This window comes from Bufo bufo, chromosome 3 (genome assembly GCF_905171765.1).
Source record: "Bufo bufo chromosome 3, aBufBuf1.1, whole genome shotgun sequence".
In the NCBI taxonomy this organism is placed as follows: Eukaryota; Metazoa; Chordata; class Amphibia; order Anura; family Bufonidae; genus Bufo; species Bufo bufo.
In genome coordinates, this window is record NC_053391.1 from 156,087,943 (window position 1) to 156,115,227 (window position 27,285).

The 27,285-nt window shown below is 41.1% G+C and overlaps 1 protein-coding gene across 3 annotated transcripts in view; it reads left to right on the forward strand.

The window, feature by feature from the left end:
* LOC120994859 (interleukin-5 receptor subunit alpha-like) overlaps window positions 1-21,262 on the forward strand; it is a 53,520-nt gene extending 32,258 nt beyond the window's left edge. For all 3 annotated transcript variants that reach the window (XM_040423718.1, XM_040423716.1, XM_040423717.1), the window contains 5 exons: window positions 1,938-2,068; window positions 9,586-9,724; window positions 15,657-15,768; window positions 17,152-17,230; window positions 20,929-21,262. In XM_040423718.1, coding sequence (XP_040279652.1) covers window positions 1,938-2,068; window positions 9,586-9,724; window positions 15,657-15,768; window positions 17,152-17,230; window positions 20,929-21,006 — 539 coding nt within the window. In that variant the 3' untranslated portion in view covers window positions 21,007-21,262. The remainder of the gene's footprint in view (window positions 1-1,937; window positions 2,069-9,585; window positions 9,725-15,656; window positions 15,769-17,151; window positions 17,231-20,928) is intronic.
* The last annotated feature ends 6,023 nt before the right edge of the window (window positions 21,263-27,285 follow it).

A 27,285-nucleotide genomic window follows, 5' to 3' on the forward strand; every position in this document is an offset into this window, starting at 1 on the left:
CTGTGTATTGAATCCATCAAAGGGATTCTTCAAACCACATTTCCATTGCACCGATCCCCAGGGAGCACACCGCAACACAACAATCTCATCGGGCCACTACCACTCCCATCCTCCGCATTGGCTCCTCAGGGGCTCGCTGCACATGGCTGATATCATATAATACACTGCACAGGATTGCACATAAAAATCCATAGCATTTACACTATAATAATAGTACATTTTATTTTACACCGACCATAGTTTTCCATATTGACTTTAAGGCTTTGTTCACATCAACGTTTAGCCTTTCCATTCTCCTGCTTTGTTTAGGAAAGGATAGATTCGGCACATAACTGAGCCGAACGGAGCCTAAGGACCTCATAGACTATAAAGGGGTCTGTTAGGTTTCCGCTCAGAGGAAGATTTTTGAAGAGGAGACAAAAGTCCTGCGCGCACAACTTTTGTCTCCGCTCCAAAATCATCTTCTGAGCGGAAACCTAACAGACCCCATTATAGTCTATGGGGTCCTTAGGCTCCATTCGGCTCAGTTATGTGCCGAATCTATCCTTTCCTAAACGGAGCAGGAGAACGGAAAGGCTGAACGGTGATGTGAACTCAGCCTAAACCGGCAATGTGGTACTTTATCTTTCAAACGCAATGTGGTACTTTGTCTGTACTGTAGATTTCCACAGAAATGTCACACAACAATGATTTAACACAGATTTCATAGTGGATCCCAAACCAGAATCATGTTAAATCTGTCAATGATCTGTATCCCACGCATATGTATGGAATGTCTGCAGTAGCATAGTATTTCAGCATTGAATTATGACCCCTCTGCTGGACTTTCTATCTGGGGTATACACTTAAATACCTTAAAGTGGTATTCATTCAAATGTATGCCACACTATTCTCTGTGGTGAAAAAGCCATTACAGCTCTATGTGAAAATATCATTTAGAAGCAAAAAAATAAATAAAAAAGATACAGTTTCTTGATTTTCCATTATGAGATTATCTGCTCGGAAACCATACGGCAATATGCCCACCAAATATCAATTTACATGCAGATAATTTTCTGCAGTTTCTACCTTATTATGATGTGAATTTTCCAACCCACAAATCTGGACAGAATATGTGCAGAATTTCTTTTATCAGTGGCTGTAGCCTTAAACTATTTTAAGGAACAATTAAAGCAGTCTTCGGGTTTTACGTAACCAAAGCTTGACTTTTCCCAACTGGCACGTGACCCAGTAGTGACCCTCGGAGACATGTCCACTCTGAGGCCAGCCATACGCTGTAGGAGCACATATGACCCCGTCCATGCAGAAGTTGACAGATGGGGACCGGCAGTCCAGTGAAGACAGTCCATGACGTGGAAAGAAGCAATGGAGAGTAGGTAAGTATAGGCACACAGGTAACACTGCATGGGGGCAGAGAATTAAAGAAAATCCTGGACACCCTTTTTAAAGCCTCATGCACACGTCCGTGAAACACGGAGCGTGTGATACCGGCCTGAATTTCTTCTGAGTGCAGGAGCGCACGCCGTATAGATCATACCAGTGCATTACTGTACTGCGGCGGCAGCAGGAAGCGCACGGCGCCATAGCAACCAATGACGCCGTGCGCTCCTGCACTTACGGTATCACACACTCCATGTTTCACGGACGTGTGCATGAGGCTTAAAGGAAATGGCTAATATTTGTTATGGTTCCAATGCAACTTTGCAAATAGTCCCAAAGATTTCCTATTTTTGTATATTTACAGCTCAATACGTTTTCATGGTAGCAGACTACAAACCAACCCTGGGTATTACTGACAACAGAAATCTTAAAAATTAAACAAAACTGAAATTTGAAATATATTAGAAAATTGCAGAACGTTCCATTATACAATGATTAAGCTTTATTTGTATAAGACTGTGTCGATTCTTTAAAACCTTTCATTTTATTTTTTTAAGAAATTTTCAGTCCACCAAACAACCTCACAGTGGGATATTCTAAAGAAAATGTTATATCGAGCTGGACACGTCCCCATACACAGTATGCCGTTTCTCAGTCATGTTTTCATTACCAAATGGAAAACAACAAGGTATTACACAGAATGGTTGTCCATATCTCCTATATTTGTACTGGGTTTTCAGATGATGTAATGTTAGGGACCAACTTCTGAGCTAAACTGGTATGGAACATGAATAGAATGCGGTTTAGCCTCAGAGTTTTATGATCCATATTCAAATCAGATTCCATAAGAAGAAATTTGCCAGTTGGTGGATCAACCGTCAGGGTAATGCCGACAGTTTTCTCTAGTAAACATGCAGTATAAAGGTTGCATAACTAATTTGCTTTCTTGTACTGTAGATCCATTGGTTTGTTCTATGCTTATATGTCATGGTACTTTAAAGAGAAGATGGCACCAAATTTTGCTGCCCTGTCTGAGAGAAAGTATAAAGTGGTGACAGGCACCCTGATCTCAGTGGTGTGCCACTTAGTTAATGTTGTGTAGTTTTCATAAAATTGCTGTATATCAGGTACAGCGCTAGCTGAACTTTAATTAAACCAGGAGTCCAGTAATATGCACAAGCTCAGGAGTCCTCTGTATTCATAAGCTGCCCAACCGCCGCTAATTGGCAGCTTTTTTGCCTACGAACAGTAATAGGGAGAAATCTGTCAATCAGTGGTAGGAAGCAGAGGAGGACTGGGAAGAAAAACTAAAAGTGGCTCCCATGTCATAGGCAAGTCCAGATTGAAAGGATCTCACAAAATGAACGAGACAACACAAAAAGGCAGGGTCAGCAATACCATAGTACAGCACACACTACAACCATAGAAGCACCAAATACCACAGTGCAGCATAAAATACTGCCCTTCTGTAGTGGCCATCAATAGCTGCCACATTTTACCCTCCTCCAGTTGTCTCTAAGATATGGAGCAAGAGCTTAGGAGGTAAGATGCGAGCCACAGCAACAAGCCTGCCTTACCTTCAGCATGCTGCCTGGACTGCCATAGTAATAACCCCTATAGTGTCCCCAGTAGTATACTCCTGTGGTATGAGACCCCTACGTCCCTGCACTTTTTGGCCTATGTTGGGCAGAGAACCAATTGTATGACTGTCCTGAGGATGGTGATACAAATTAGGAGGACACCGGAAGTTGCTGATCAGGTACATAAGTATCTGATGCTTCCAACATTAACAGAGAGCATAAGATCATTATGTACCCAGCCTATGGCAGTGAGGAGGGCTTGGAGTCTATGGCCAGTCCACCCACAGCTCATAAATACTAAGAACCCCTGCTTCATACATCACTCAGCTTATGCGTATAATTGATAATTTTATTGCATCAATAGTGTCTGTGTTTGTATACCTCCCTCATATACCGTAGCAGAGCATAAACCTGGTGACAGATTACCTTTAAGGTTTGTGTGAAAGGTTAAATATATCACATATCTAAGACTTTTAGCAAAAATCTGCATGATCCACAGCCAGCATCTAAGAATCAGCACATACTGTGAACATCACATCAATTACCATATACAATTACATACAGTATATTTTATAACATCCACTACTGCATATTGGATAGAGTCTGCCAATACTAAATAGTTACTTGTCTTTAATGATGGCGTATCATTTTTGGCACATTTGGTGGCATAGCCCAGTGTTAAAGGGAACCTGTCATGTGGATATTTGATTATAATCTAACTAATTATACACAATCATTAACTACCAAAAAGTACCTTAGATGTATTCACTTACTGGTGTGACAGATGGTCACCTCATAATATACACACAAAGATGCCGCATGCTAATGAGCTGATTGGAGTCCAGCGTGTTGTCATTGAGTCCAGCGTATATTTAATTCAGAGCTATAGCCACTCCCCTGCCCACCTGCTGCTGATTCATATGGAAAAAAAACTGTCATTCAGCAGCAGGTGGGCGGGGAGAGTCAGGAGCTCATGAATATTCATGACTCATCATTATCAGCTGGAGCTTTTCAGTACAAGATGTTGGCAGATTGACTGGGTCAATTAAAGAAAGTGACCCAGCATTGTGCTAAGAGAATCAATCACTTATTTATGTTGCCCTTAGTTAGGACACCATAAAACTGGTGACAGGTTCCCTTTAAAGCATGCAATCCATAGTGGTAGAAAAGTTTTGTGCCCAATTCCTTAATTCAGATTCCAATATTGAGCTATTACGACTCTGTCAAATCAAAGAAGCTCTGTCTGTTGTGTTCATATCAAAAATAGGAACGGGGAAGCAGTTATTAAAATAAATTGGCTGAGGTAAGTTCACCCTAGGCAGTTGTCTCACCCACCTTTTGGCCAAACTTGAAAATCTAGTCTATTTTGGGGGTCATTAAACCGATGCAGTTAGAACATCAATAGAGCATCAATCAATAGAAGAGTCAATTGTAAGTGTCAATGAATGTTAAAAGGTTTTTTTTTGGAATCTAAGGGGTCTCACAAAGTTACCTTAATAACACAGAACAAATCTGTAGGAGAGTTTGTAATGAATCTGCCTCCTGCGAGGCTGGTCACATGATGCTTCTCTTCTGAAAATCCAGCTTCTGCTGATGTCCTGTCCTTTACCAGGTTTCTGGCCTGGTCTATGGACAGGACATCAGTTCCGCTGTGGATGGCGCCAGGACCATTGCTCTCTTTGGCACATGCGCAAATGAAGTGAATGCATGTGCCATGGAGAGGAATTTTGGGCCACTGATGTCCAGTGGCCACAGAACCAGATTGCCAGAGGCTAATCCGCGTAAATTCAGAATGGTAAGTATATTAAAAACTTTCTACTACAGTTATGTTCTGTGTACTTAGGGTGGCTTTGTGGGACCACTCAGTCTGGACAACCTGTTTAATATAAACCGGAAAGTAACATGACAAAGTTACATTTCTCCTGTATTCATTGTGTCCTGCCAAACGGAGTGGAGGAGGAGTATTAATGACTGTCCTGGGCATATTTCTCGTTCAGAAAAGTGTTTATTACTTTTTAAGGCCATTCTAACAAACTAAGTACTGGGCTACCCATTATAATACTGCATCCTATAGACCAGAATATGCAAACTTAGCAACAGAGGTGTAACTTGAAGTATCTGAACTCAATTTGTAACTTTGCTCTGACCTACGGTACCATGTGCCATCAATAGTACTGCCATTTTTTATGTGGACACCAGGCCCCAGTTATGACTGCTACCCCTGCATCCCTTTAGCTACACCCCTATCTACTATTAAGAGAACTTTCACACCTAATTAGCTTAGACAGGTTTCAAACTACAGGCATCAAAACTATCCGGTTGGCTGTTCCGGCAGAGGAAAAGTGCACTGAAGTTCATCGTATCCGGCATAGCCTGTTGGCACCGGAAAAATTCCAGACCCTTTTGACTATAATGGGACCCAGCAGGGATCTGGCCTGTTTCCACCATTTGTGTCGGGATTCGGCCAGACCAAAACTGTCCAGATCCCCACTAATTAATGGGCTCCGGGAAGCAAAAGAAGTATCCTGTCTTGTCATTCTTATGCACAGGCACTAAGGGCTATCAATATGTATCACATTAGTTCAATAATTCTCTGTTTCATCCATATATGTTGATCACTACTGTACTGTACATGCCCTCTGTTTCTATAAAGTACAATACTACATAGAGTAACAATTACATTAACCAGAAATGTTAGTTCCCTACACTGAAATGCCTTTCCAGAATCCTAATGAAATAAGTATTGGCTTTCTACCGTATGGTGCTTCTATATTGATGTCAGTATTACCAAAATCGAAAGGAGATGTTTCAGTTCGTCTCTCATTTCTGATTCTTAAGTATCTAGACTACTTATATGCTTGGGGAAATACAATGCAGAACTGAAAACAGATGTGATTGTGTATGATTAAAGATAAGGGAAATTTACGGATCGTTCAGCATTGGGTCATACTTATCCCTCAATTGTTTCACGAAAAGAAAAAAAAACATCTCTGACATCTTGAAATCAACATTAAAGGGGTTGTCTGGGCTTTCAATATTGATGACCTATCCCCGTGATAGGTTATCAATATCAGATAGGTGGGAGTCCGACACCTTGCACCCCCACCGTTTAGCTGTACGAGGAGATGGCGCGCTCAGTGCGTATGTGCTGTCTCCCTTCCTGTCCGTTGCTGCTGTCTATGGTCTTTGCCATAGACAGCAGCAGCGGACAGGAAGAGAGACGGGAGACGGCACGTGGCGCAATGCGCGTCGTCTTCTTGTGCAGCTAAGCAGTGGGGGTGCCAGGTTTCGGACCCCCGCCTATCTGATATTGATGACCTATCATGAGGATAGGTCATAAATATTAAAAGCCCGTAAACCCTTTTAAAGGGGTTATCCCATAGTTAATTTGAAAAAATGAAAATTAGACATCATATAGTGCATGAGAATCTCTGTCTAACGAAGCTAGAACCAGCCCTGTACCTGACATAGATCCAGAGTTCTCCTCATTCATTGCTCCAATTGCTCTGCTAGACTCTGCTCAGGCTGACAGCTTAGGGGGGGTGTCCTTTCTGCTATAGCTCTCTACCTGTAACAGCTTAGAGGGTGTGTCCTTTGACAGGGGGCATGTGATTTCTGCTGCAGGTCTCTCGCTGTAACAGCTTATAACAGTATATACAGCCACGGCAGTTAAAGGATAAAACTGAGCAAGTCCGTCCACTTCAGAAATGTAGATGGACAATTAAGGAAAAGAACAAACAGCAGGTGGCGCTATACAGATACATTATATTGAATAATTCAGCGACTATACTAAACTTTTAATTGCATGCAATTACAAAAGTATTCAGATCTAGAAAAATGTAGAATATTTTTTGTGGGATAACATCATATTAAAAGCATCATATCATAAAAGCATCACTTCTGAGCAACTTCTCTCCTCAATTTTTACCATACAAAATAAAGCATTATTAAAATTATATTCAGTTCAAAACAGAGGTCAGGAGCATAAGAATTACAGGTATTTGTGGGAAAATCAGTAAGCTGTCTAGAGAAAGGACCAATGGCATTATATCATGGCTCTATGTCCTATGCATGCTCGGGTAACAAGGTAGCATAGGTACTGAAACTGGAATTCTGTCTACTCTAATCCTATTCCATGGAATTGGCAATATATCCTGCCCTCCATGCCCCTCTACTATTTTGAAATAACTTCGCACTAGTATTTTGTAGTATTATTGCTATTGTATCTTGACTATTTAAAGGGGTTGTCTAGAGTAGATGCCACATCTGTCATTGGAATATGTATGGCATTGGAACTCAGGTCAACTGAATGTAATGGTTCTGAGCTGCAATACCAAACACAACCTGTGGGCAGGTGTGGTGCTGTTTTTGGAAGACAGGGGCCCAGTTTTTCTAATCCTATAAAACCACATTAAAGTGCCCTTGACTTGACTGTAAAGTACAGTTAAAAAAAGATTTTTTATTTCTCTTCTGTTCTACTCAAAATAAAAGTAGACAGACACTTATGTGTGACATGATTCACATGGACCCTGATACACCATAGTCCAGTCCTAGACTACTACTTCCCCGTTCTGCTTTAGACTGCAGCACTAGGAGGATGACACAATTCTTGATATAGTTATTGTAAATTACTCAAAGCAAAAAAATGAGTGACGTGTTGGTCACAAATTGACCTTTTTCAAACATTAGAAGGAATATGAAATAGATATAAGAACAAATACAGCAAGAGATATCGAGTCAGATCTACATGAACAATTAACATGGAATAACTGAACTACATCTCAAGCCCCCTCTCACCATCCCCCCTGCTTACCTCACTTCCCACACACTGGGGAGGCCATCTTCAATCTGAGCGTTGAGGATCACATACATCACATAGACCTTCCAAGTGCCACACTCCTTCTTGTACTTTTTTCCACAGCAAATAGGTATGTATGGAGTCCATTACACTAGTTCTTATTGCCACTGGCTATCTGAGTTCTAATATGTCTGTTATATGCTATGTTCTTGGATAACCATTTTAAGCAGGGGTGCATCTAGCCTTTCTGCTGCCTGAGGCGAAAACTGAAAGACGCCCCCATGCCAATTTCTCAACCTAACCTCTTCCCGCCAGCCCTACTGTTAAAGGCATCCTTGGAAAACATTACATATAGTGCTACAAAACATACTGGTTAATATAGCGATACAGTTGAATATGCAGAATATATTCCACAATGAAAGCACTCATTGCCCAAGGCCTTTCTGCTGCCACCCACTTGTCCCTACCTGGTGCTGCCTGAGGCAATCGCCTCACCTCGCCTCATTGGAGGTGTACCCCTAATTTTTGGGATGTTAGCTCTGACTTAAAGTTGTTTTCTGGTAAGTTAGGTCATCAATATCAGATCGGCGGGGGTCCTGGCTTTCGAGAAGAGAAGGCTGCGATCTATGCGAGAGCAGCCTTCCCTTCATTGTTTACCTGCTAGTTGTCAACATTACAGTGGTTAGCAGGTGTAATTACAAGCCGTCCCATTCACTTCAATGGGAGCGCTCCTTACTATTCCAGTGTATACCACAGAGCCGTCCCATTGAAGTGAATGGGACAGCTTGTAATTACACATGGCTGGGGTCCCGGGTGTTATTCCTTTCAAAGAAAGTGATGGCATGTCACTACAATATTCTATCACTTTCTGATTGGTGGGGGTCCGACTACTGGGACCCTCACTCAGGGGCAGACTGAAAAGTAAAAGTGGCCCTGGATTTTTTTTTTTTAAAGTGGTCCCATGTTGACAGAAGGAAAGGCAACATAATTAGTCAGGGATAACATATGTAGGCAGGGACTAAAGAAGTAGGCAGGGCCAGCAATACCATAGTGCAGAGCAATATACTGCCCCAGCTGAGCCAAATACCAAAGTGCAGCACAAAATACTACTGTATCACTGTCCTGACATCGATGCAGTTGAATTCAGGAGGGCTCCTGCAGCTGCTGAACAGGTGCGTAGGAGAGAATCAGATCATTAGGAGGGCTGGGGTGGCCCTGTAGGGTCTATGGCCAATCCGCCCCTGCCCCACAAATCCTGAGATTAAGGGCTGTTTCACATGAGCGAGTCCATTGCGGGAATCACGCTCCGTGTGTGAGTGTGATCCTCCGCTCTGGACTTGCAGGAGCGCACGGCATTATCATGATTTATAATGCTATGTGTCTCTGCATGGCCTTTTTTCCACAGAATCATACTGACATAAAGCTGTCAGTATGATTCTGTAGAAATAAGGTCAAGCAGAGGCACATAGCATTATAAATCATGATAATGCCGTGCGCTCCTGCAAGTCCAGAGCGGAGGATCACACTCACACACGGAGCGTGATTCCCGCAATGGACTCGCTCGTGTGAAACAGCCCTAAAAGGGCTACAATGCTGGTGTAATGCTGCATCTCTCTACACAATGGTCTCGACCACCTGCAGAGAAACTGAAATCCAGCTGCATTCACCTCTGTATTGGTAGAGATCCCATCAGTTGAACCCAAACAGATAAGAAAGGGATGGCATTTTATTGTGATGGGTATAAACCTTTAAGCCTACTTAGCACGTATTCTAGAGACCAGGCATGTATATTAAGATATTAATGTATAATGTATGTGTCTATTTTAGAAGTTAATGGATGATGTAAGCAGTCCATTTTTCATATCACACTTGGACAAGGAATGTTTGATCCGAATAAGAGCAAGAGGAGACCACACTTGTGGAATGAATACAAACTGGGGTCAGTGGAGTGGAGAGATATCATGCGGTAAGCTTACAACGTACAAAAGCCACACTGTAAATAGATTCCACTACTCTGCACAGTACAGATTAGAAGCAAGGGCTTCATTTTCTAGGAAAGGCTGCAAATGGTGGCTAAAAGCAGTCTGAAGCTTATGTAGGCAACCGGTAGATCTCAATGCAGACTACTGGTAGATCTTTGACAGGTCCTGAGTGGTTTACAGATGCATTAGTTTATCTTCAGTGGATTGGAGCCCGAAAAATTGGACTCAAATAGGTTGTCCAGTCGGTAATTTCTTTTTAAAGAATAGAATAAAAAAGTCATTCTTACCTCCACCAATCCCTCCATTCCAGCGTCTCTGTGTCCCGCTGGTCACTTCTTCCTGGTCCCTCTCAACACATAGGAAATGCCGCCTCGGCTAACCACAATTTTCTCAGATCACTAGGAAAATAAGGGGGCTTTTGTTTCCATCACATAATGACAGTCACCTCTACACCCCTCTGCTCTCTTGAATTTTTCTGTGATAATATGTGAATTTTACTCAAGCATACTTTGCATTCGGTCCATTTTTAAGAAATTGTCCATGGTTTTGCATCTGATTAGATTATCCAGTATACACTGACTGGCTGTAACATTAAAGATCTGTAAATTGCGATGTGGGACCTACATGGGAAGGATTTGGTTTTTCATCATTTCCCATACTTGCTTAACTGGATTGACACCTGGGATGTTTGGAGGCTAAATCAACACATTGAACTCTTTGTCATGTTCCTCAAACCATTCATGAACAATGTTTGCAGTGTTCTAGGGAGTATTAACCTGCTCACTGCTGTTTGGCAATATTATTGCCGTGAAAGTAAACATCCACGTGGATGACAGAATCCAGGGTTCACTACTAGAAAATTACTCAAAGTATCTGCTGACATATACCATCTTCTCCCCAGGTAAATGATGATCACACACTTGCCCATCCTCATACTGTATAAGAAACCATGATTCATCAGAGCAAGCCTTTTTCCATAGCTCTACAGGGAGTGCAGAATTATTAGGCAAATGAGTATTTTGACCACATCATCCTCTTTATGCATGTTGTCTTACTCCAAGCTGTATAGGCTCGAAAGCCTACTACCAATTAAGCATATTAGGTGATGTGCATCTCTGTAATGAGAAGGGGTGTGGTCTAATGACATCAACACCCTATATTAGGTGTGCATAATTATTAGGCAACTTTCCTTTGGCAAAATGGGTCAAAAGAAGGACTTGACAGGCTCAGAAAAGTCAAAAATAGTGAGATATCTTGCAGAGGGATGCAGCACTCTTAAAATTGCAAAGCTTCTGAAGCGTGATCATCGAACAATCAAGCGTTTCATTCAAAATAGTCAACAGGGTCGCAAGAAGCGTGTGGAAAAACCAAGGCGCAAAATAACTGCCCATGAACTGAGAAAAGTCAAGCGTGCAGCTGCCAAGATGCCACTTGCCATCAGTTTGGCCATATTTCAGAGCTGCAACATCGCTGGAGTGCCCAAAAGCACAAGGTGTGCAATACTCAGAGACATGGCCAAGGTAAGAAAGGCTGAAAGACGACCACCACTGAACAAGACACACAAGCTGAAACGTCAAGACTGGGCCAAGAAATATCTCAAGACTGATTTTTCTAAGGTTTTATGGACTGATGAAATGAGAGTGAGTCTTGATGGGCCAGATGGATGGGCCCGTGGCTGGATTGGTAAAGGGCAGAGAGCTCCAGTCCGACTCAGACGCCAGCAAGGTGGAGGTGGAGTACTGGTTTGGGTTGGTATCATCAAAGATGAGCTTGTGGGGCCTTTTTGGGTTGAGGATGGAGTCAAACTCAACTCCCAGTCCTACTGCCAGTTTCTGGAAGACACCTTCTTCAAGCAGTGGTACAGGAAGAAGTCTGCATCCTTCAAGAAAAACATGATTTTCATGCAGGACAATGCTCCATCACACGCGTCCAAGTACTCCACAGCGTGGCTGGCAAGAAAGGGTATAAAAGAAGAAAATCTAATGACATGGCCTCCTTGTTCACCTGATCTGAACCCCATTGAGAACCTGTGGTCCATCATCAAATGTGAGATTTACAAGGAGGGAAAACAGTACACCTCTCTGAACAGTGTCTGGGAGGCTGTGGTTGCTGCTGTACGCAATGTTGATGGTGAACAGATCAAAACACTGACAGAATCCATGGATGGCAGGCTTTTGAGTGTCCTTGCAAAGAAAGGTGGCTATATTGGTCACTGATTTGTTTTTGTTTTTGAATGTCAGAAATGTATATTTGTGAATGTTGAGATGTTATATTGGTTTCACTGGTAAAAATAAATAATTGAAATGGGTATATATTTGTTTTTTGTTAAGTTGCCTAATAATTATGCACAGTAATAGTCACCTGCACACACAGATATCCCCCTAAAATAGCTAAAACTAAAAACAAACTAAAAACTACTTCCAAAAATATTCAGCTTTGATATTAATGAGTTTTTTGGGTTCATTGAGAACATGGTTGTTGTTCAATAATAAAATTAATCCTCAAAAATACAACTTGCCTAATAATTCTGCACTCCCTGTATGTGTCCAGTTCTGATGTTTTAGTGCCCACTGTAGGTGCTTTTGCCGGTTAACAAGGGCCAGCATAGGCACCAGACCCATAGACATAGACCCATAGGCATAGGCATAGACCCAGAGACCCATACACAAGAAGCTGCCATACACTGTGCATTCTGAGACCTCTTAATCATAGCCAATATTAACTGATTAATATTAGCTATTTGTGCTAGCCCTTCTGTGGCATTAGGCCAGACAAGCTGGTACAGTACCCCAGAGGACTACTGCAATGAGTTAATTATTGCCAAAAGGGTTAATTTAATGTTTTCAAGTTAAATGTTGTGATGTTCTGTTGAAGCATTCACTACTTTATGCACTGTGTGATCCTAACAGCAATGTATGGGCAACAGACAGTTAATATTGTCAAAGGAGCAACTCTACTAACAGAGTATACCTGAAAGAAAGATACCATCCTTTGTAGAAAGCCCTGAACCATTCAGGCCGTGAAAGGTAATGTCAGTAGGGTATTCACTCATTTAATCCATAAGAGCCTTTACTGCTGTGGGAAGGACTATTGCCTCCCGCTCCTACCACGGTTTGCAATGGACTGGACATCAGATTAAAAATTTTGTACCCCTCAGCTTGGGAGTTGCAGAAGGTGTTAATAAGAATCTGGTTATTTTGGAGAGACTGCAAAGTGTCTTTAGAGATGGTGTGTCAGGGAGTACTACTACCTTCATCATTAATGCTGATGATACAAAGCTATCGGGAGAAAGACTAAACAGTCATGTACTTTAGAACTGTGCCTTTTACTATTCCTATCATAAGTTCAGTAAAGAAAAATGTTATTCATTACAACCAATGGACATGGTTAACTCCAGCATTCATTCTCTGACCACTGCATCTGCGCTGCTGTCTTGCACGCCTTCCAACTGTTCACCATCAAGGGCACTCCAACTACCACCAGGCAGGAGCTCCAATACCAAAGTGTGGCCCAAGGGAAGAGAGGGTGTGCCATCTAGTCACACTATGGTGTCCTAGGGAACACTAGGGTGGTGATTGCTATCAGGAACTGTGAGTACTACTACCCTTCTCAGGGCCACAACCACCACTTCTAACCTCCTTACTGCACCATGCTGGACTAGCCTTTGCTCCACATGCACATCAAAGCGTTTTGGGCACCAATAACCATATTTTCTGTTAAATATTAATTTTTTGTACAAGTTTTACATGTAATAGACCAGGCCTGTTTCTAATAAGGTGAACATTAAACCCCTCCCCCCCCCCTTCTGCACACACATAAAGAATTGATTTCAGCTAGATCATTTAGAATTTTTCTAAACTTCAGGTCTAAGCAACAGAACTATAAATGTACTTTACTGTTGTTCCATAATTTGTTCCTACTTTTGACACTGTTGCAACTTTAAAAAACATGCATGCGCTGTCAGCCTATACCTGCAGACAGTGCATGAATGACCCAGTCCCTCAGTTAAAGGGGTTGTCTGAGTTAAATAAAAACCCGGGTAGCCCCTGTAAATGGTCTAAAGTAACAAAAGAATGCACATTCAACCCTTTATTCCCCTTCTTTTTCCAGTGCTGTGCTTCAGTCCTCACCGCTGCTGTCTGTTTTCCTGGCTGCAGCGGTGCATGCACACAGGTCAACAGTGCATCCAATCACTGAACTCAGCAGTGACGTCCCGTGTACTGCTGAGGCCAGTGTTTGGCTGAAGCAGTGACCTGTGTGCACGGAGTGTTACAGATGCAGCCAGTAAGATGACATTAACAGCGGGATGACCAAAACACAGCGTTGGAAAAAGCAGGGGACAAAAAAAGGGGTGAGTATTGAGTCCTGATATTCTTGCAACAGGCAGCACAATATGTAATCAAATTGCTTTGACGTAATTTCAGTAGTGGGTACTTGGCACTTGGAAAACTGGCTGTAGGTAGTGGAGGGCTTCAAATATGATTTCTTAGTGATCTAGAGCATTGTTTCCCAACCAGTGTGCCTCCAGCTGTTGCAAAACTACAACTCCCAGCATGCCTGCACAGCCAAAGGCTGTCCGGGCATGCTGGGAGTTGTAGTTTTGCAACAGCTGGAGGCACACTAGTTGGGAAACACTGATCTAGAGTAGTAGATTAGCTACTACTTACTTCCTTTTCCATCTAGGTTGTACTAACAAAGGTGTGTAGGATAGTACCAAACCACTGTGGAGAGTCAGGATGCATGTATTCCAAAGTCTGATGGTCCTCACCACCACTAGTCATTCCAAGAAGCAGAACAGCAGGCAGCATCCATCATCCAACAACATTTATTAATTCAACAAACGTAAAGGAAAATGCAATGTTTTGACCCTTATAATGGTCTTGTCTCTGCTTGAGAAACACCCAGCCATTATAAGAGGTTGAAACACTGCATTATCCTGAATTGCTGAATCAATAAAAATAGTTCAGTGTACAATGGATGGAGCTACCGACTCTTCTGCTTCTTGTCGTGGTTTTCATGTCGTAGCACGGCAGCACGGATCCATTCCCCCTGATTTGATGGAGAGGCAGGTCGGGCATGTACCTTACCACTCAATTCATTCTCTAGGTGACTGCCGGAGATAGCTGAGTACAGTGCTAGTCTCTTTCCAGCGGTCCCATAGAAAATGAATGGAACAGAACGGAGTATGCCCAACCAGCTACTTCATCATATTAGGGAAACAAGACCCCCTTCCTTGGGAACGGTGGGGATTGAAGTAGTCAGATCCCAGGTGATGAGGTACAGTAGTTATTCCCTGTGCTGTGGATAGGGTATACCATGCAAACTTGGCACAACTCTTTCTCTGACAGTCGGTACTAGTGGTATCGGGTTACTGCCTGCTTTTCTGGTGATCTAGAGTAGTGGAGAGGTTATTATTCTGTTAGACTATGGTAGAGGGGGGCTAGACTTGTGTTTTCCTGGTGGTCTAGGCTAGTGGATGGTTTACTATCTGCTTCTGGGTGGTCTATGGTAGTGAATTGATTAAAGCTTGTCTCCCTGGTGGACCAGGGTAGAGTAATAGAGGGATTAATGACTTGTCGAGCAGTGGGTAACTCAATTAACGAGCCAAAAGTTAATCACACTCAGCTTCCACATAACCTTTGGTACTGATTGGGGCAGGACAGGGATTTAGAAATAGGTGTTGCTGTGATAATAGTTCTCCATATGATCACAAAGATTGTTTGAGTACTCTGCTTGTTATCCAAGGGAACCTTCTGCTTGGATTGACAAACGGACCTATAGCAAGACAAACATAAGTGAAGACAGAGGGGGAAATTCTAATGGCTTATATCTATAGTAACTACACACATGGTTGAAAAAAATATATACATGTTAAAATTTTTTATTTATCATAGCCTCTTTTTTCCTTTTTTCTAGATGTACCCCAAGAGCAATCTGACAAAACTGACTTTATAATCCTGATTATATTATTGGGACTTTCTTGTCTAATAATCTTGCTTACAATCATTATCAGCATTCAGTACAAAAGGTAACATTTCATTTATAACAATAAAATAAATAAATGATGGAGCAAAAATAAAGCTATTAAAATGGATGTCCAAATCCATGGTCGCAAGTACAGCTGCTACAAGGCCCACAGTGTCCACTCATGGAGAGGAGTATCCGCATAGTCATAAAGCTGAATGGGAGCGGAGCTGCAGTAACTCAGCAGGGTCTCTTTAGAGTATATGGAGCTGTCTACTTCTGGTTACATAATCCTATAGATGGCGTAAACTTACACAGGCTGTCTAGGCATGTGCCAGACTTATCACAGTAGTTCCGGCTGGATAATGAATTTGGCGCATGATTAAACACTTTTGTCTAATTATATACCAACTATTGGTTGGCTTAATTTAAGACAGAATTTTGCCAGAATTGTGGTGACATTTTGTCACAAAATTTAGCTTCTGAAAGGGTGTCTGTCAGCAGATTTGTACCTATGAAACTGGCTGACCTGTTGCATGCATGCTTGGCAGCCGAAGGCATCTGTGTTGGTCCCATGTTCATAAGTGCCCACATTGCTGAGAAAAATGTTTTCTTTGTTATATGCAAGTGAGGCTGTAGTAGCAAATTTGGTGCTGCCATTACACCTAGATGCTCTGCTCACTCTGCAAATGCTGCACCCTCTCTACTTTGACTGGCAGGACCAGGTATGATGTTTTCGCTGCCTAGTCCTGTCAATGAAAGTGTAGATGGCACAGCAGTTGTAAAGAGAACAGAGCCTCTAGGAGTAATGGCAACTCCCCCTAGAGGCTCATTTGCATATATAAAAAAAAAAATTCTCAGCAATATGGGCACATGAAAATGGGACCAACACAGATGCCTTCAGCTTCCAAGCGCACATGCAACAGGTCAGCCAATTTCATACATACAAATCTGCTGACAGATGCCCTTTAAGGCTGCACCTGTTTTAAGGCTAGGTGAAGAAACATTCTCTATACCTAGATGCCCCAAGTTGGTCAATCTTTGACCCAAGTTATGCTAGAATCTAGATGCACTCACATTAGTAAAAGTTTGTGACTGTTTTAGTTTTGTTAGGTTGCATTTCCCACAATTAGCTGATCTTGAGGAGCCAGGTATCATGCCCTCACCGATCTGATATTGGCAACCAATCCTTAGGATAGGTCATCAAAATTTGAAACCCATTTAAATTATAAAATGATTTCTTCCTGCTGCAGTTCATAAATTTTCAGTTTCATGACTGCATTTTAATGTCATTCCTATGACAGTAATAAGAGTCCCGAAATGTTTTCTTATGCAATGGAACATTTGCTATTAGAGAGGTCATACAACGAAAACCAACCTAATTGCATTATCGAGAATCTGCATAATAATAGTACAAGTAACATTTGATGTCTTTGCTTTCTTCTAGGATATCCACGCTATTCTTTCCTCGCATTCCACAGCCAAAAAATTACTTTGATGAAACACAAAACTACAAAACAGATACAGTAAGTACATATGGTAGGTCTTTAATGAAATTGCAAGTGCAAACCAACTACAGTACGTATATGAGATGAGGAGAATTTATTAATACTGGCACACTATACAATCCGTATGCCAGTCTTGGACACTCATCAACCCAATCTTCTGTAAATTGGTTTTTAAACAGCCCCCTGCTCTGTGTTGTCTGTACTAGTTTCGTCCACATTTAAAGGCTATGTACACCTTTGGAGACAATTTTCTTTATTTTTATTATTGCAGTTAACTTATTTTTTGCTAAAAATCATATTTTCTATTGGCCTTTATTAAAAATATTGAGCCATTCTGTAACAAAGGGTTAACTGTTTTTCTAACTGTGTGACTGGTACTTTCACTTTCACTTTGTGTGGGTCATCTAATTACCCTTCTCTCTAAATGACTGAGATGTCAGATAAAAACTGAGCTACTGCTCCTCAGATGACGGAAAAGACTAAAAAATCCACAGCTAGTAGAGCATGTCAGCTCTGTACAGAAAAATTACTCCATATTGTTAATAAAGACCAATTGAAAAAAATGATTTTTAGCTCAAAATAAGTGCAATGCAATAATAATTTTAAAAAATTGCCTTCAAAGGTGTACATAGCCTTTAAGTTGTGTCGTCAGTGTTATGGGTGTAAACGGTGTTCCCCTAGGCATTCAAGTAAAATTACATGTTTCATGAAATCAATGAGTCTAAAGCAATGCCTTGTGTATTAATGAGCCTAAAAGCTGGAGTTGTAGTTACAGCTTTGACCAATGAAATTCATTGCAGCTTAGTAGAGTATGTGAGGTTACTTAGACTAATCTGCTGCTAAATTCTATAATCTGAGAAGACTAAACAATGGTGGAACCAATAACGAATATTCAGCAGCAGCCATTTGGTTAAGATAGATAAAAATTTGGGACATCGGCAATGAAAGTTAAAGGAAGCAAATCCAAATCACATACCACAAAAATGTGTATTATACAATTCTATAATAATTTCTCCAAAGATTAAAAAACATTTAGGCCCGATGCATGCACCTGCTGTGAGGAAAGACCTCACATATATAGTCCACAGCATGGTGAGCACCACGCATGTGCCAAGCCCGTGCAGCTCATGCACAACATTTCAGTGTCGAAGAACAGTGACCTAGCTGAATGATTGAGCGGTTAATCAGGGTAAAGGGTTTCAGGGTTTACGCAGGAGAACCAGAGTACCGTACTTGCTGGGCACTTACCAGTTCATTTGCATAATCAAAAGTTATGTTTGTAGGTGTGCTTAGAATTATCATGGCTATTTATCGCGCATGACGAATGCAGTAAAAAGCAAAATAAAAAAAGCAGAATAGCAGTTTTTTCTTGATCCCACACACAAAAAAACTAAAAAAGTTATCCAAAAGTTCTATAAATTCCAAAATGCTACCAATCAAAATTTCAACTCATCCAAAAAAATAAATAAAAATTCACACAGCTCTTTTAGAATGCAACACAAAAGCAAATGTTTTAACACCTTCACTGCACGTGTAGCGGGCGTAATGGCTGGCAGATCTCTCCTGTTTCAAACAGTAGAGACCCACAGCTAATTACCGTGACCGGCAAGGCGATCTCAGTAAAACGGGAACCTAACAATAAATACCACATTAACTGGTGCTATACTCGCCTCCAATACATTCAGGGAATGCAGGTTCCACATGCATGCTGAGCCCACATTATATTATGCCTCTTATGGTGCCAAAATTCCCTGACTGTATTGGAGGCCAGTATGGCACCAGTTAATGTGGTATTTAGTGTTAGGTTCCCATCTTACTGAGATCGTCTTGACGTTTGGCAGACGGGCCCAAATAATTTTGTACAAAATGATTTGCCAAGCAACTCAAATTTATTAGCGTAGCATTTGCACCAGAATAATTTTTATCATTTTGGCATTATTGTACTTTATTTCGTTTGCAAAGTGCTGTTGCATTGTATATTTTTTTCGCCTTTGTGCTTTCAGCCATGGCAATGCACACCTGCGCACTGGATGCGCTGACTGACCCCCAATTTTTCTTTGCATTATAGAGCTGCATGGCCAGTTACTTAAAAAAAAATTCTTCTGCTGTATATGAATACTTACTAGTAGTATTCCTATACAGCAGAAATCTACAGCTCTGTAGTGTAGTGGTTAACATTCTGGGCTGTAATGTAGAAGGTTGTGAGTTCAAATCCCATCAGATATGTAAATATATTATGGCTAAAACATCAGTAGTAGTTTCCCACATATTATGCATTCATATATATCAGAAGTATGAATATATATATATAGAATTTAGTAATTACACATTTTTTACAATTACAATTTTTTTTTTATTATATAACTTTTATTTAGCCTCTATATCTGAAAGGTTTCTGACGGGATTCGAACTCACAACCTTCTACATTACAGACCAGAAAAAAATCTGCATGGCCAGTTAAAAATATGAGACTTCTGTTGAATAGGAAAACTTTTTTTTTTTTTTTTTTTTAAAGTAACTGCCCATGCAGCTCTATAGTGTAGTAGTTAACATTCTTGGCTGTAATGTAGAAGGTTGTGAGTTCGAATCCTGCCAGAAACTTTTCAGAAATAGAGGCTAAATTAGATTTAAATACACTGACTCGAGCACACGCAATATTCTGCCAAGCATAGGGGTGCTCGCCCAACACTAAATAAAACTGGTGGAGGAATTGCTTTTTCTTTTCCAATTCCACCCCATTTGGAATTTATTTCCCGCTTCCCACTACATTGTATCCCATAATAAATGGTGGCATTAGAAAGTACAACTTGTCCCCCAAAATACAGCTTTGTGAACGGAAAAAATAAAAAAGTTATGGCTCAAGGAAGATAGGGAAGAAAAATGAAAACTAATCCTAAGGGTTAATTATGCAAAAGTTAAAACGTCCTTTATACCACACAGTGATAACCATAAAAACAATACCTGCAAAATTACAATTAAACAATAACCCATCCCACAAAAAACAAGCCTATGGCTACATCAATGAATGGATACTGACAGATGCCCTTGGTATGCAGGGTAATCATGAGGCTGCTACCTCTTGGAGTAGTCTGTGTGATTGACAGCCAACCCAGGGGTCCGAGATACCAATGAATGGCACCAAGGGATCAGATAAAACTGTAGTCGGGGCAGGCAGAGTACGAGCAATGGGATATACAGTCTGAAGTGAAGGCAGGCAGCAAAGGGTCAATACAAAGGTTAGGCACAAGTCAGGCAGCAGAGGATCAGAATCAAGCAAACAGGAAGAAGTCGGTACACTGGCAGACAAACTAATACAGCACACCTTTGCAGGGAACTATCAAGCTAGGGGAAGATGCATTAAGTACCCAAAGGTAGTCAGCCATTTGCTGCTGTGAATTAGTGTGTGCACACTGGCCCTTTAGGAGCCAGGGGAGCACGCACCTATGGGCGAAGGAGGGGCTTTACTGACAAGAATCAGGCTGTGGCTCCCACAGCAGGGAAGCAGAGGAAGAGTAGCGGCAGGCACGAGCCACTGATATAGCTTACTGTATGTCATTAAAGTGTTAGGAAGCTGGTTGTACTGAGGAAGTGGTGTTGCCTTCAAAACAAGTGATGCATTATCTAGAAAGAGAGGGCAAATTACATACCTTGTGTAATAAAAATTAGGTAATGGCAAAAAAATATCATATGATTTTTACTTATTTTCATTTTTACAGAAAATTGATTTAATGTCGCCTGTTCTTTCAACATCTGAAACAGAAGAATACATATGTCTTCAGGAGAATAATGCATGAAAAAAGGAAACAATAGAGCAAGGCTAATTGTTTGACGGCTTTATAAAGAGCACATTCTCTAAATGGATTATGCTTTGTAAGAATTTAGAAATGAGTAAATAAGTATTCTTTTTATTGCAATACCATGTCCTTGGAAATGTGGGCAAAACCACAAAGTGGTGAGGAGAATGTTCATGGAAGTTTACTTATGCCTTTATAAAATGAAACAAAGCATTGATATTTTCATTTGAACAAATTTGTGATATTTCAATGTTAAGCCCTTCAGAGCCTTGTGATTTTCCGCATTTTCATTTATACTTTGAGCCTTCCCATAGCCATAGCTTGTACTTTCTAATGCCTACAATTCAGAGGGAAGCTGGAAAAAAAATTCCAAATGAGGTGGAACTGGAAAAAAAGCAGTCCTGCTATGGTTTTATAGGGTTTTTTTTTTTAATGGAGCTCCCTATGTGGTAAAACTGACCTGTTGTCTTCATTCTCCCTTTCAGTATGATTATAGAGATACCACATTTATATTTTTTTTCTTTGCATCGCCATATTTTCACTCCTATAACTATTTTATAGTTAGGTCTATGGGGCTGTGTGAGAGCTCTATTTATTTATTTTTTTCCATGGCGATCTATAGTTTTCATTGATACCATTTTGAAGTGTCACTTTTTAATCACTTTTTATTCATTTCTTGGGAGGTGAAGTTACAAAAAAACTGTGAATCGGCCATTTTGATATTTTCCATTATAGTGTTGACCTTACTGGATGAATACATTAATATTTTAATAGTAGGGGCATTTTCAGACATGGTGATGCTCATGATCTTTATTTTTGAATTTGTTTTCAATATGAGAAAAGGGGGTGATTTGAAATATATATATCAGATCACTTCTCTCATAGACAGCAATGAATCACTATTGCAGTCTATAGGAGATTCAAGATGTTCTATGGAGCCCTGCTTGTGGAATGTATTACTGTGATAGGTGCGAGGCTACCACAAGGAACGGCTTCCCCGATCTCCGCACAAGGGGGCTTTTCCTTCTGAGCTCTCAGGGAAAAGCCACTAAGATGCCATGGTTGCAACTGACCATGGCTCTAAGGGGTTAAATGTCTATGATCAATTGCAGATCACAGACATTAGTTCTGGGTGTCACCGCTCAGCTTCTGAAAAGGCGGAAGGGATTACACTAGACATACTGTACAAAATTGTCGAACAAAATTACATAGGCACTGTTAGTACAATCTTATGAAAGAAAAATGCATCTTTCTTCACTTATGAGCCACCTTTCCCCTTTCCTGACAACTCACAAATTACATATCAAATAAAACAGGCATACATAAGACACACACAAGAGTCTCTATCTCGGCCTATTCTGCACTATATAGGCAAAGAAAAAAATCCTGCAGTGCTTCCTTGATATTAATGTTAAAAATAGTATGGAAAAAAAATGTTCAAGTCATGCAACTCATGTAGCCGGCCTACCTGTTTTGGACTTGTGTCCTTCTTCATGGCCATTTTTTGTCCTCATTATACACTGCTCGTTTCCATGGTTACGACCACCCTCCAATCCATCAGTGGTGGCTGTTTGTACACTATAGAAAAAAGTACCGGCCTATGAGCACTCCCACTGTCCCGGCCACAAGAGAGGCTGGCAATTTTTTCTATAGTGTACAAGCATGGCCATCGCTGATAGATTGCAGGGTGGTTGTAACCATGGAAACGCAAAGTGTATAATGTGATGGAAAAATGAATCAAGCCAGCAAAAGAGGCAAAATGGACAATCACAATACATTAGTAAGTGCCTTGTATTAACTTTCTCTACATGATAAATCCCACTTGCTGAAGTGACACAACCCCTTTAAGTCTAAAGACTGAACATGACACAAGTTTAAGAGCAAATCTACACCTGCATCTGATATACCAAATTTAAGAGTTGAGCAACTCAAATTTGTCATGATTTACTCCAACAGACTTCTAGTTAAAAGGGTTTTCCGAGATTCAAATACTAATGAACTATCCTCTGGATAGGTCATCAGTATCTAATTGATGGGGGTCTGACACACGGGACCCCCGCCGATCAACTGTTTGAGAAGGCACCGATGCTCCTGAGAGCACAGAGGCCTTCTCCATGCTCATCAAGCACAGCATCGTACATAGTAGAGCGGCTGTGCTTGCTATAGCTGCTCAGCTTCATTTACTTCTATGGGGCTGAGCTGTCCACAGGCCATGTGACCGATGAACGTGTTATCACTAGGCCTAGCAAAAGCAGCAAGAAGGCTGTAGCACTACTGCAAGCACCACTGCCTTCTCGAACAGCTGATCTGTGGGTGTCCCAGATGTTGGAACCCCACCTATGACTTATCCAGAGGATAGGTCATAAGTATTTATGTCTCGGAAAACCCCTTTAAGACTGGTGTATTAATTACCAGCTTTAATAGCTCTGCATACTAGACTAAATAGACACTTAAAATGCCATAGGAATAGGAAGAGGACACCCTGCCACTTATGAGGAAACCCTGCAGTTCGGAGAAGTGCACTGCATTGTTCTGATTTCGTTTGTAAGAGCAAGTAAACATACAACTTCCATTCAATCTACTACTGCATTTCAATAATTTAGAATATCATCAAAAAGTTAATTTATTTCAGTAATTCAGTTCAAAAAGGGAAGCTCATGTATAATTACACACAGAGTGATCTTTTTCAAGTGTTTATTTCTTTTAATGTTGATGACTACGGCTTAAAGCTAATAAAAAACCCGAAAGTGAGTATCTCAGAAAATTTGAATATTATACAGTATAACATCAATTTAAAAAATGATTTTTAATACAGACATGTTGGCCTACTGAAAATTATGTACAGTATATGCACTCAATACTTGGTCTGGGCTCCTTTTTCATGAATTACTGCATCGATGTGGCATGGAGGCGATCAATCTATGGCACTGCTAAGGTATTATGGAAGCCCAGGTTGCTTTGATAGGGGCCTTCAGCTTGTCTGCATTGTTGGGTCTGGTGTCTCTCATCGTCCTCTTGACAATGCCCCATAGATTTTCTATGGGGTTTACTGTAGGTCAGGTGAGTTTGCTGGCCAATCAAGCACAGTTAAAACTGTTATTATTAAACCAGGTATTGGTACTTTTGGCAGTGTGGGTAGGTGTCAAGTCCTGCTGGAAAATGAAATCAGCATCTACATAGGGCTTGTCAGCAGAGGGAAGTATGAAGTGCTGTAAAATGCGCTTGTAGGCGGCTGTGCTCACTTTGGACTTGATATAACATAGTGGACCAACACCAGCAGATGACAGCTCCCCAAACCATCACTGACTGTGGTCCTCGAGCAACTTGGATTGTGTGCCTCCCCACTCTTCCTCCAGACTCTGGGACCTTGATTTACAAATGAAAGGCAATATTTACTTTCCTCTGAAAACAGGACTTTGGACCACTGAGCAACAGTCCAGTCTTTTTTTCCCCCTAGCCCAGGTAAGATGCTTCTGATCTTGTGTCTGGGTCATGAGGGGCTTAACATAAGGAATGAGATAGTTGTAACCCATGTCCTGGATACAGTTGCAAGAAAAAGTATATGAACCCTTTGGAATTATATGGATTTCTGCACAAATTGGTCATAAAATGTGATATGATCTTCATCTAAGTCACAACAATAGACAATCACAGTCTGCTTAAACTAATAACACACAAAGAATTAAATTATACCATGCTTTTATTGAACACACCATGTAAACATTCACAGTGCAAGTGGAAAAAGTATGTGAACCCTTGGACTTAATAACTGGTTGAACCTCCTTTGGCAGCAATAACTTCAACCAAACGTTTCCTGTAGTTGCAGATCAAACGTGCACAACGATCAGGAGTAATTCTTGACCATTCCTCTTTACAGAACTGTTTCAGTTCAGCAATATTCTTGGGATGTCTGGTGTGAATCGCTTTCTTGAGGTCATGCCACAGCATCTAAATCGGGTTGAGGTCAGGACTCTGACTGGGCCACTCCAGAAGGCGTATTTTCTTCTGTTTAACCCATTCTGTTGTTGATTTACTTCTATGCTTTGGGTTGTTGTCCTGTTGCAACACCCATCTTCTGTTGAGCTTCAGCTGGTGGACAGATGGCCTTAAGTTCTCCTGCAAAATGTCTTGATAAACTTGGGAATTCATTTTTCCTTCGATGATAGCAATCCGTCCAGGCCCTGATGCAGCAAAGCAGCCCCAAACCATGATGCCCCCATCGCCATACTTCACAGTTGGGATGAGGTTTTGATGTTGGTGTGCTGTGCCTCTTTTTCTCCACACATAGTGTTGTGTGTTTCTTCCAAACAATGATCACGGTTTTCAGCAAAGTGCCGGCACCCCGAAGACCTCTGAGTGCATGTGCCAGAGAATGTCCGACGGAAGACTAAAGCCGGCGAAGGTGCAGGTCCAGTGGGGAGCATTACAACAAGAAGTAATACAGCCAAGCTGTGAATGAACCGGTTCAATGGAACAGTGAGGAAGACCGAATGCACACGGCCGTGAGCAGTCCGTGGTAACACAGCCTGGATTCCTGCTGACAGCAGGAGCGCACGGCGTCATTGGTTGCTATGACGCCGTGCGCTTCATGCCGCCGCTGCACTACAGTAATACACTCGTATAGATCATAGAAGTGTATTACTGTAGTGCAGCGGCGGCATGAAGCGCACGGCGTCATAGCAACCAATGACGCCGTGCGCTACTGCTGTCAGCAGGAATCAAGGCCGTGTTACCACAGACCGCTCACGGCCGTGAAACACGGCCGTGTGCATTCGGCCTAAGACGGACATATTGTCAAAAGGTGGAAGAGAGTAAATGTCACAATATTAAGTGCTATATCGATGTGAGCGCCATATGGATAAAACAGGTGCCGCATGAAGGCTGCTTGAATACAGAGATAATCTGGATATATCTGTGACATACGCAGCCAAACAGACTGCATGTGACTGCATGTAACCGCATCCAACTTACATATTAATTGTTGACCAACAGCTTAATTATAACTGGACCGTATACGTGTTTTTACTAACATCTCAAACGCCAACTAACAGCAGATCTGAAGTTAACTTACTGTTCACACGTGGTGGCATCTAACACCTGACTCAGATTAACTGTTGACTCACAGCAGAATTAAAGCCTGCTATAACAATAAGTGGATTATACAAGTGTTTATAATCATTCATTAACAGTATATTTGAAGCTACCTGCCATATTAAAGCGTTATAAATTATCCAAAAATAAAAACGCTGGTATACAAAGAGTAGAATGTGCTTCCAATTTATGTTCCATTAATTAACATTATTAAGTTTCAATAAATCCAACACCAATTGACTATTAAGATAGCACCAACCGCATTTTTTTTATGCATGAGCTCCGCATTTAAAGGACTGGGATCACAGATTCAAAGATATAATTTTTATTTTTTATGGATTGTATGAGATGTTTTTTTTATTGATGGTAGAATAAGTAAAGGCACATGCTAAGAACTGTGAGCCTGCCCATTTGTATTCATATTCAATAATACGTTCCTTACTGAAAGGTGGTCAGCAGGCCAGGCTCCAGTTAGCTGGTGAGCGTCCCCCAAACTTGAAACTTATTGTCCAGTTTATTAAAATCTTCAGGACAGCGGGCAGGCTTATGAAACAAATGGAAAATCTTTTACTCACCTGCTAAAGGTCCCTCTGTTCCAGCGCTACAATAAAGAAAGAAGCAGAAAATAGGTTGGGTCGTCAGGTACTATGCGGCCCCGAAAAGTGTTGTTCTTGCTGCAATAAACTTATCAATGCTCAAATCCTTTGGTGCCCTGAAAATTTCAGTAGTGCAGCTATTTATTCACCTATCTCTGTTCCAGCACTGCTGGTCTGGACCCATCGGACTGGAAACAATGATGTTGCATCCATCACTCACATCACCATTCAGCCAATCACTGGTCTCAGTGGTCACAATGCACAAATGACCACTGAGGCCAATGACTAGCTGCCCTGTGTCCCTCCAGACTGATACAGACAGCAAGTGTAAAGAAAAAAGTTACTGTTACAAAAAATGTATCATATCCAGAAAGTAACTATACAGTATATATGGTACATACAGTATATTCATTATTCCCTACCCTTATATCCCCTGCATACCACTAGGCACTGTATGTAGGTCTAGAAAAGGTTTCATTAGGTAAATTATGTTATTTTTTAATCAGCTTGATAGAGAAAAATCTCCCTAAACCCTAAAAAGGAATACATACGCCCCATTTTCATTGTAAGCTATTTAATTTTTCAAAAAATA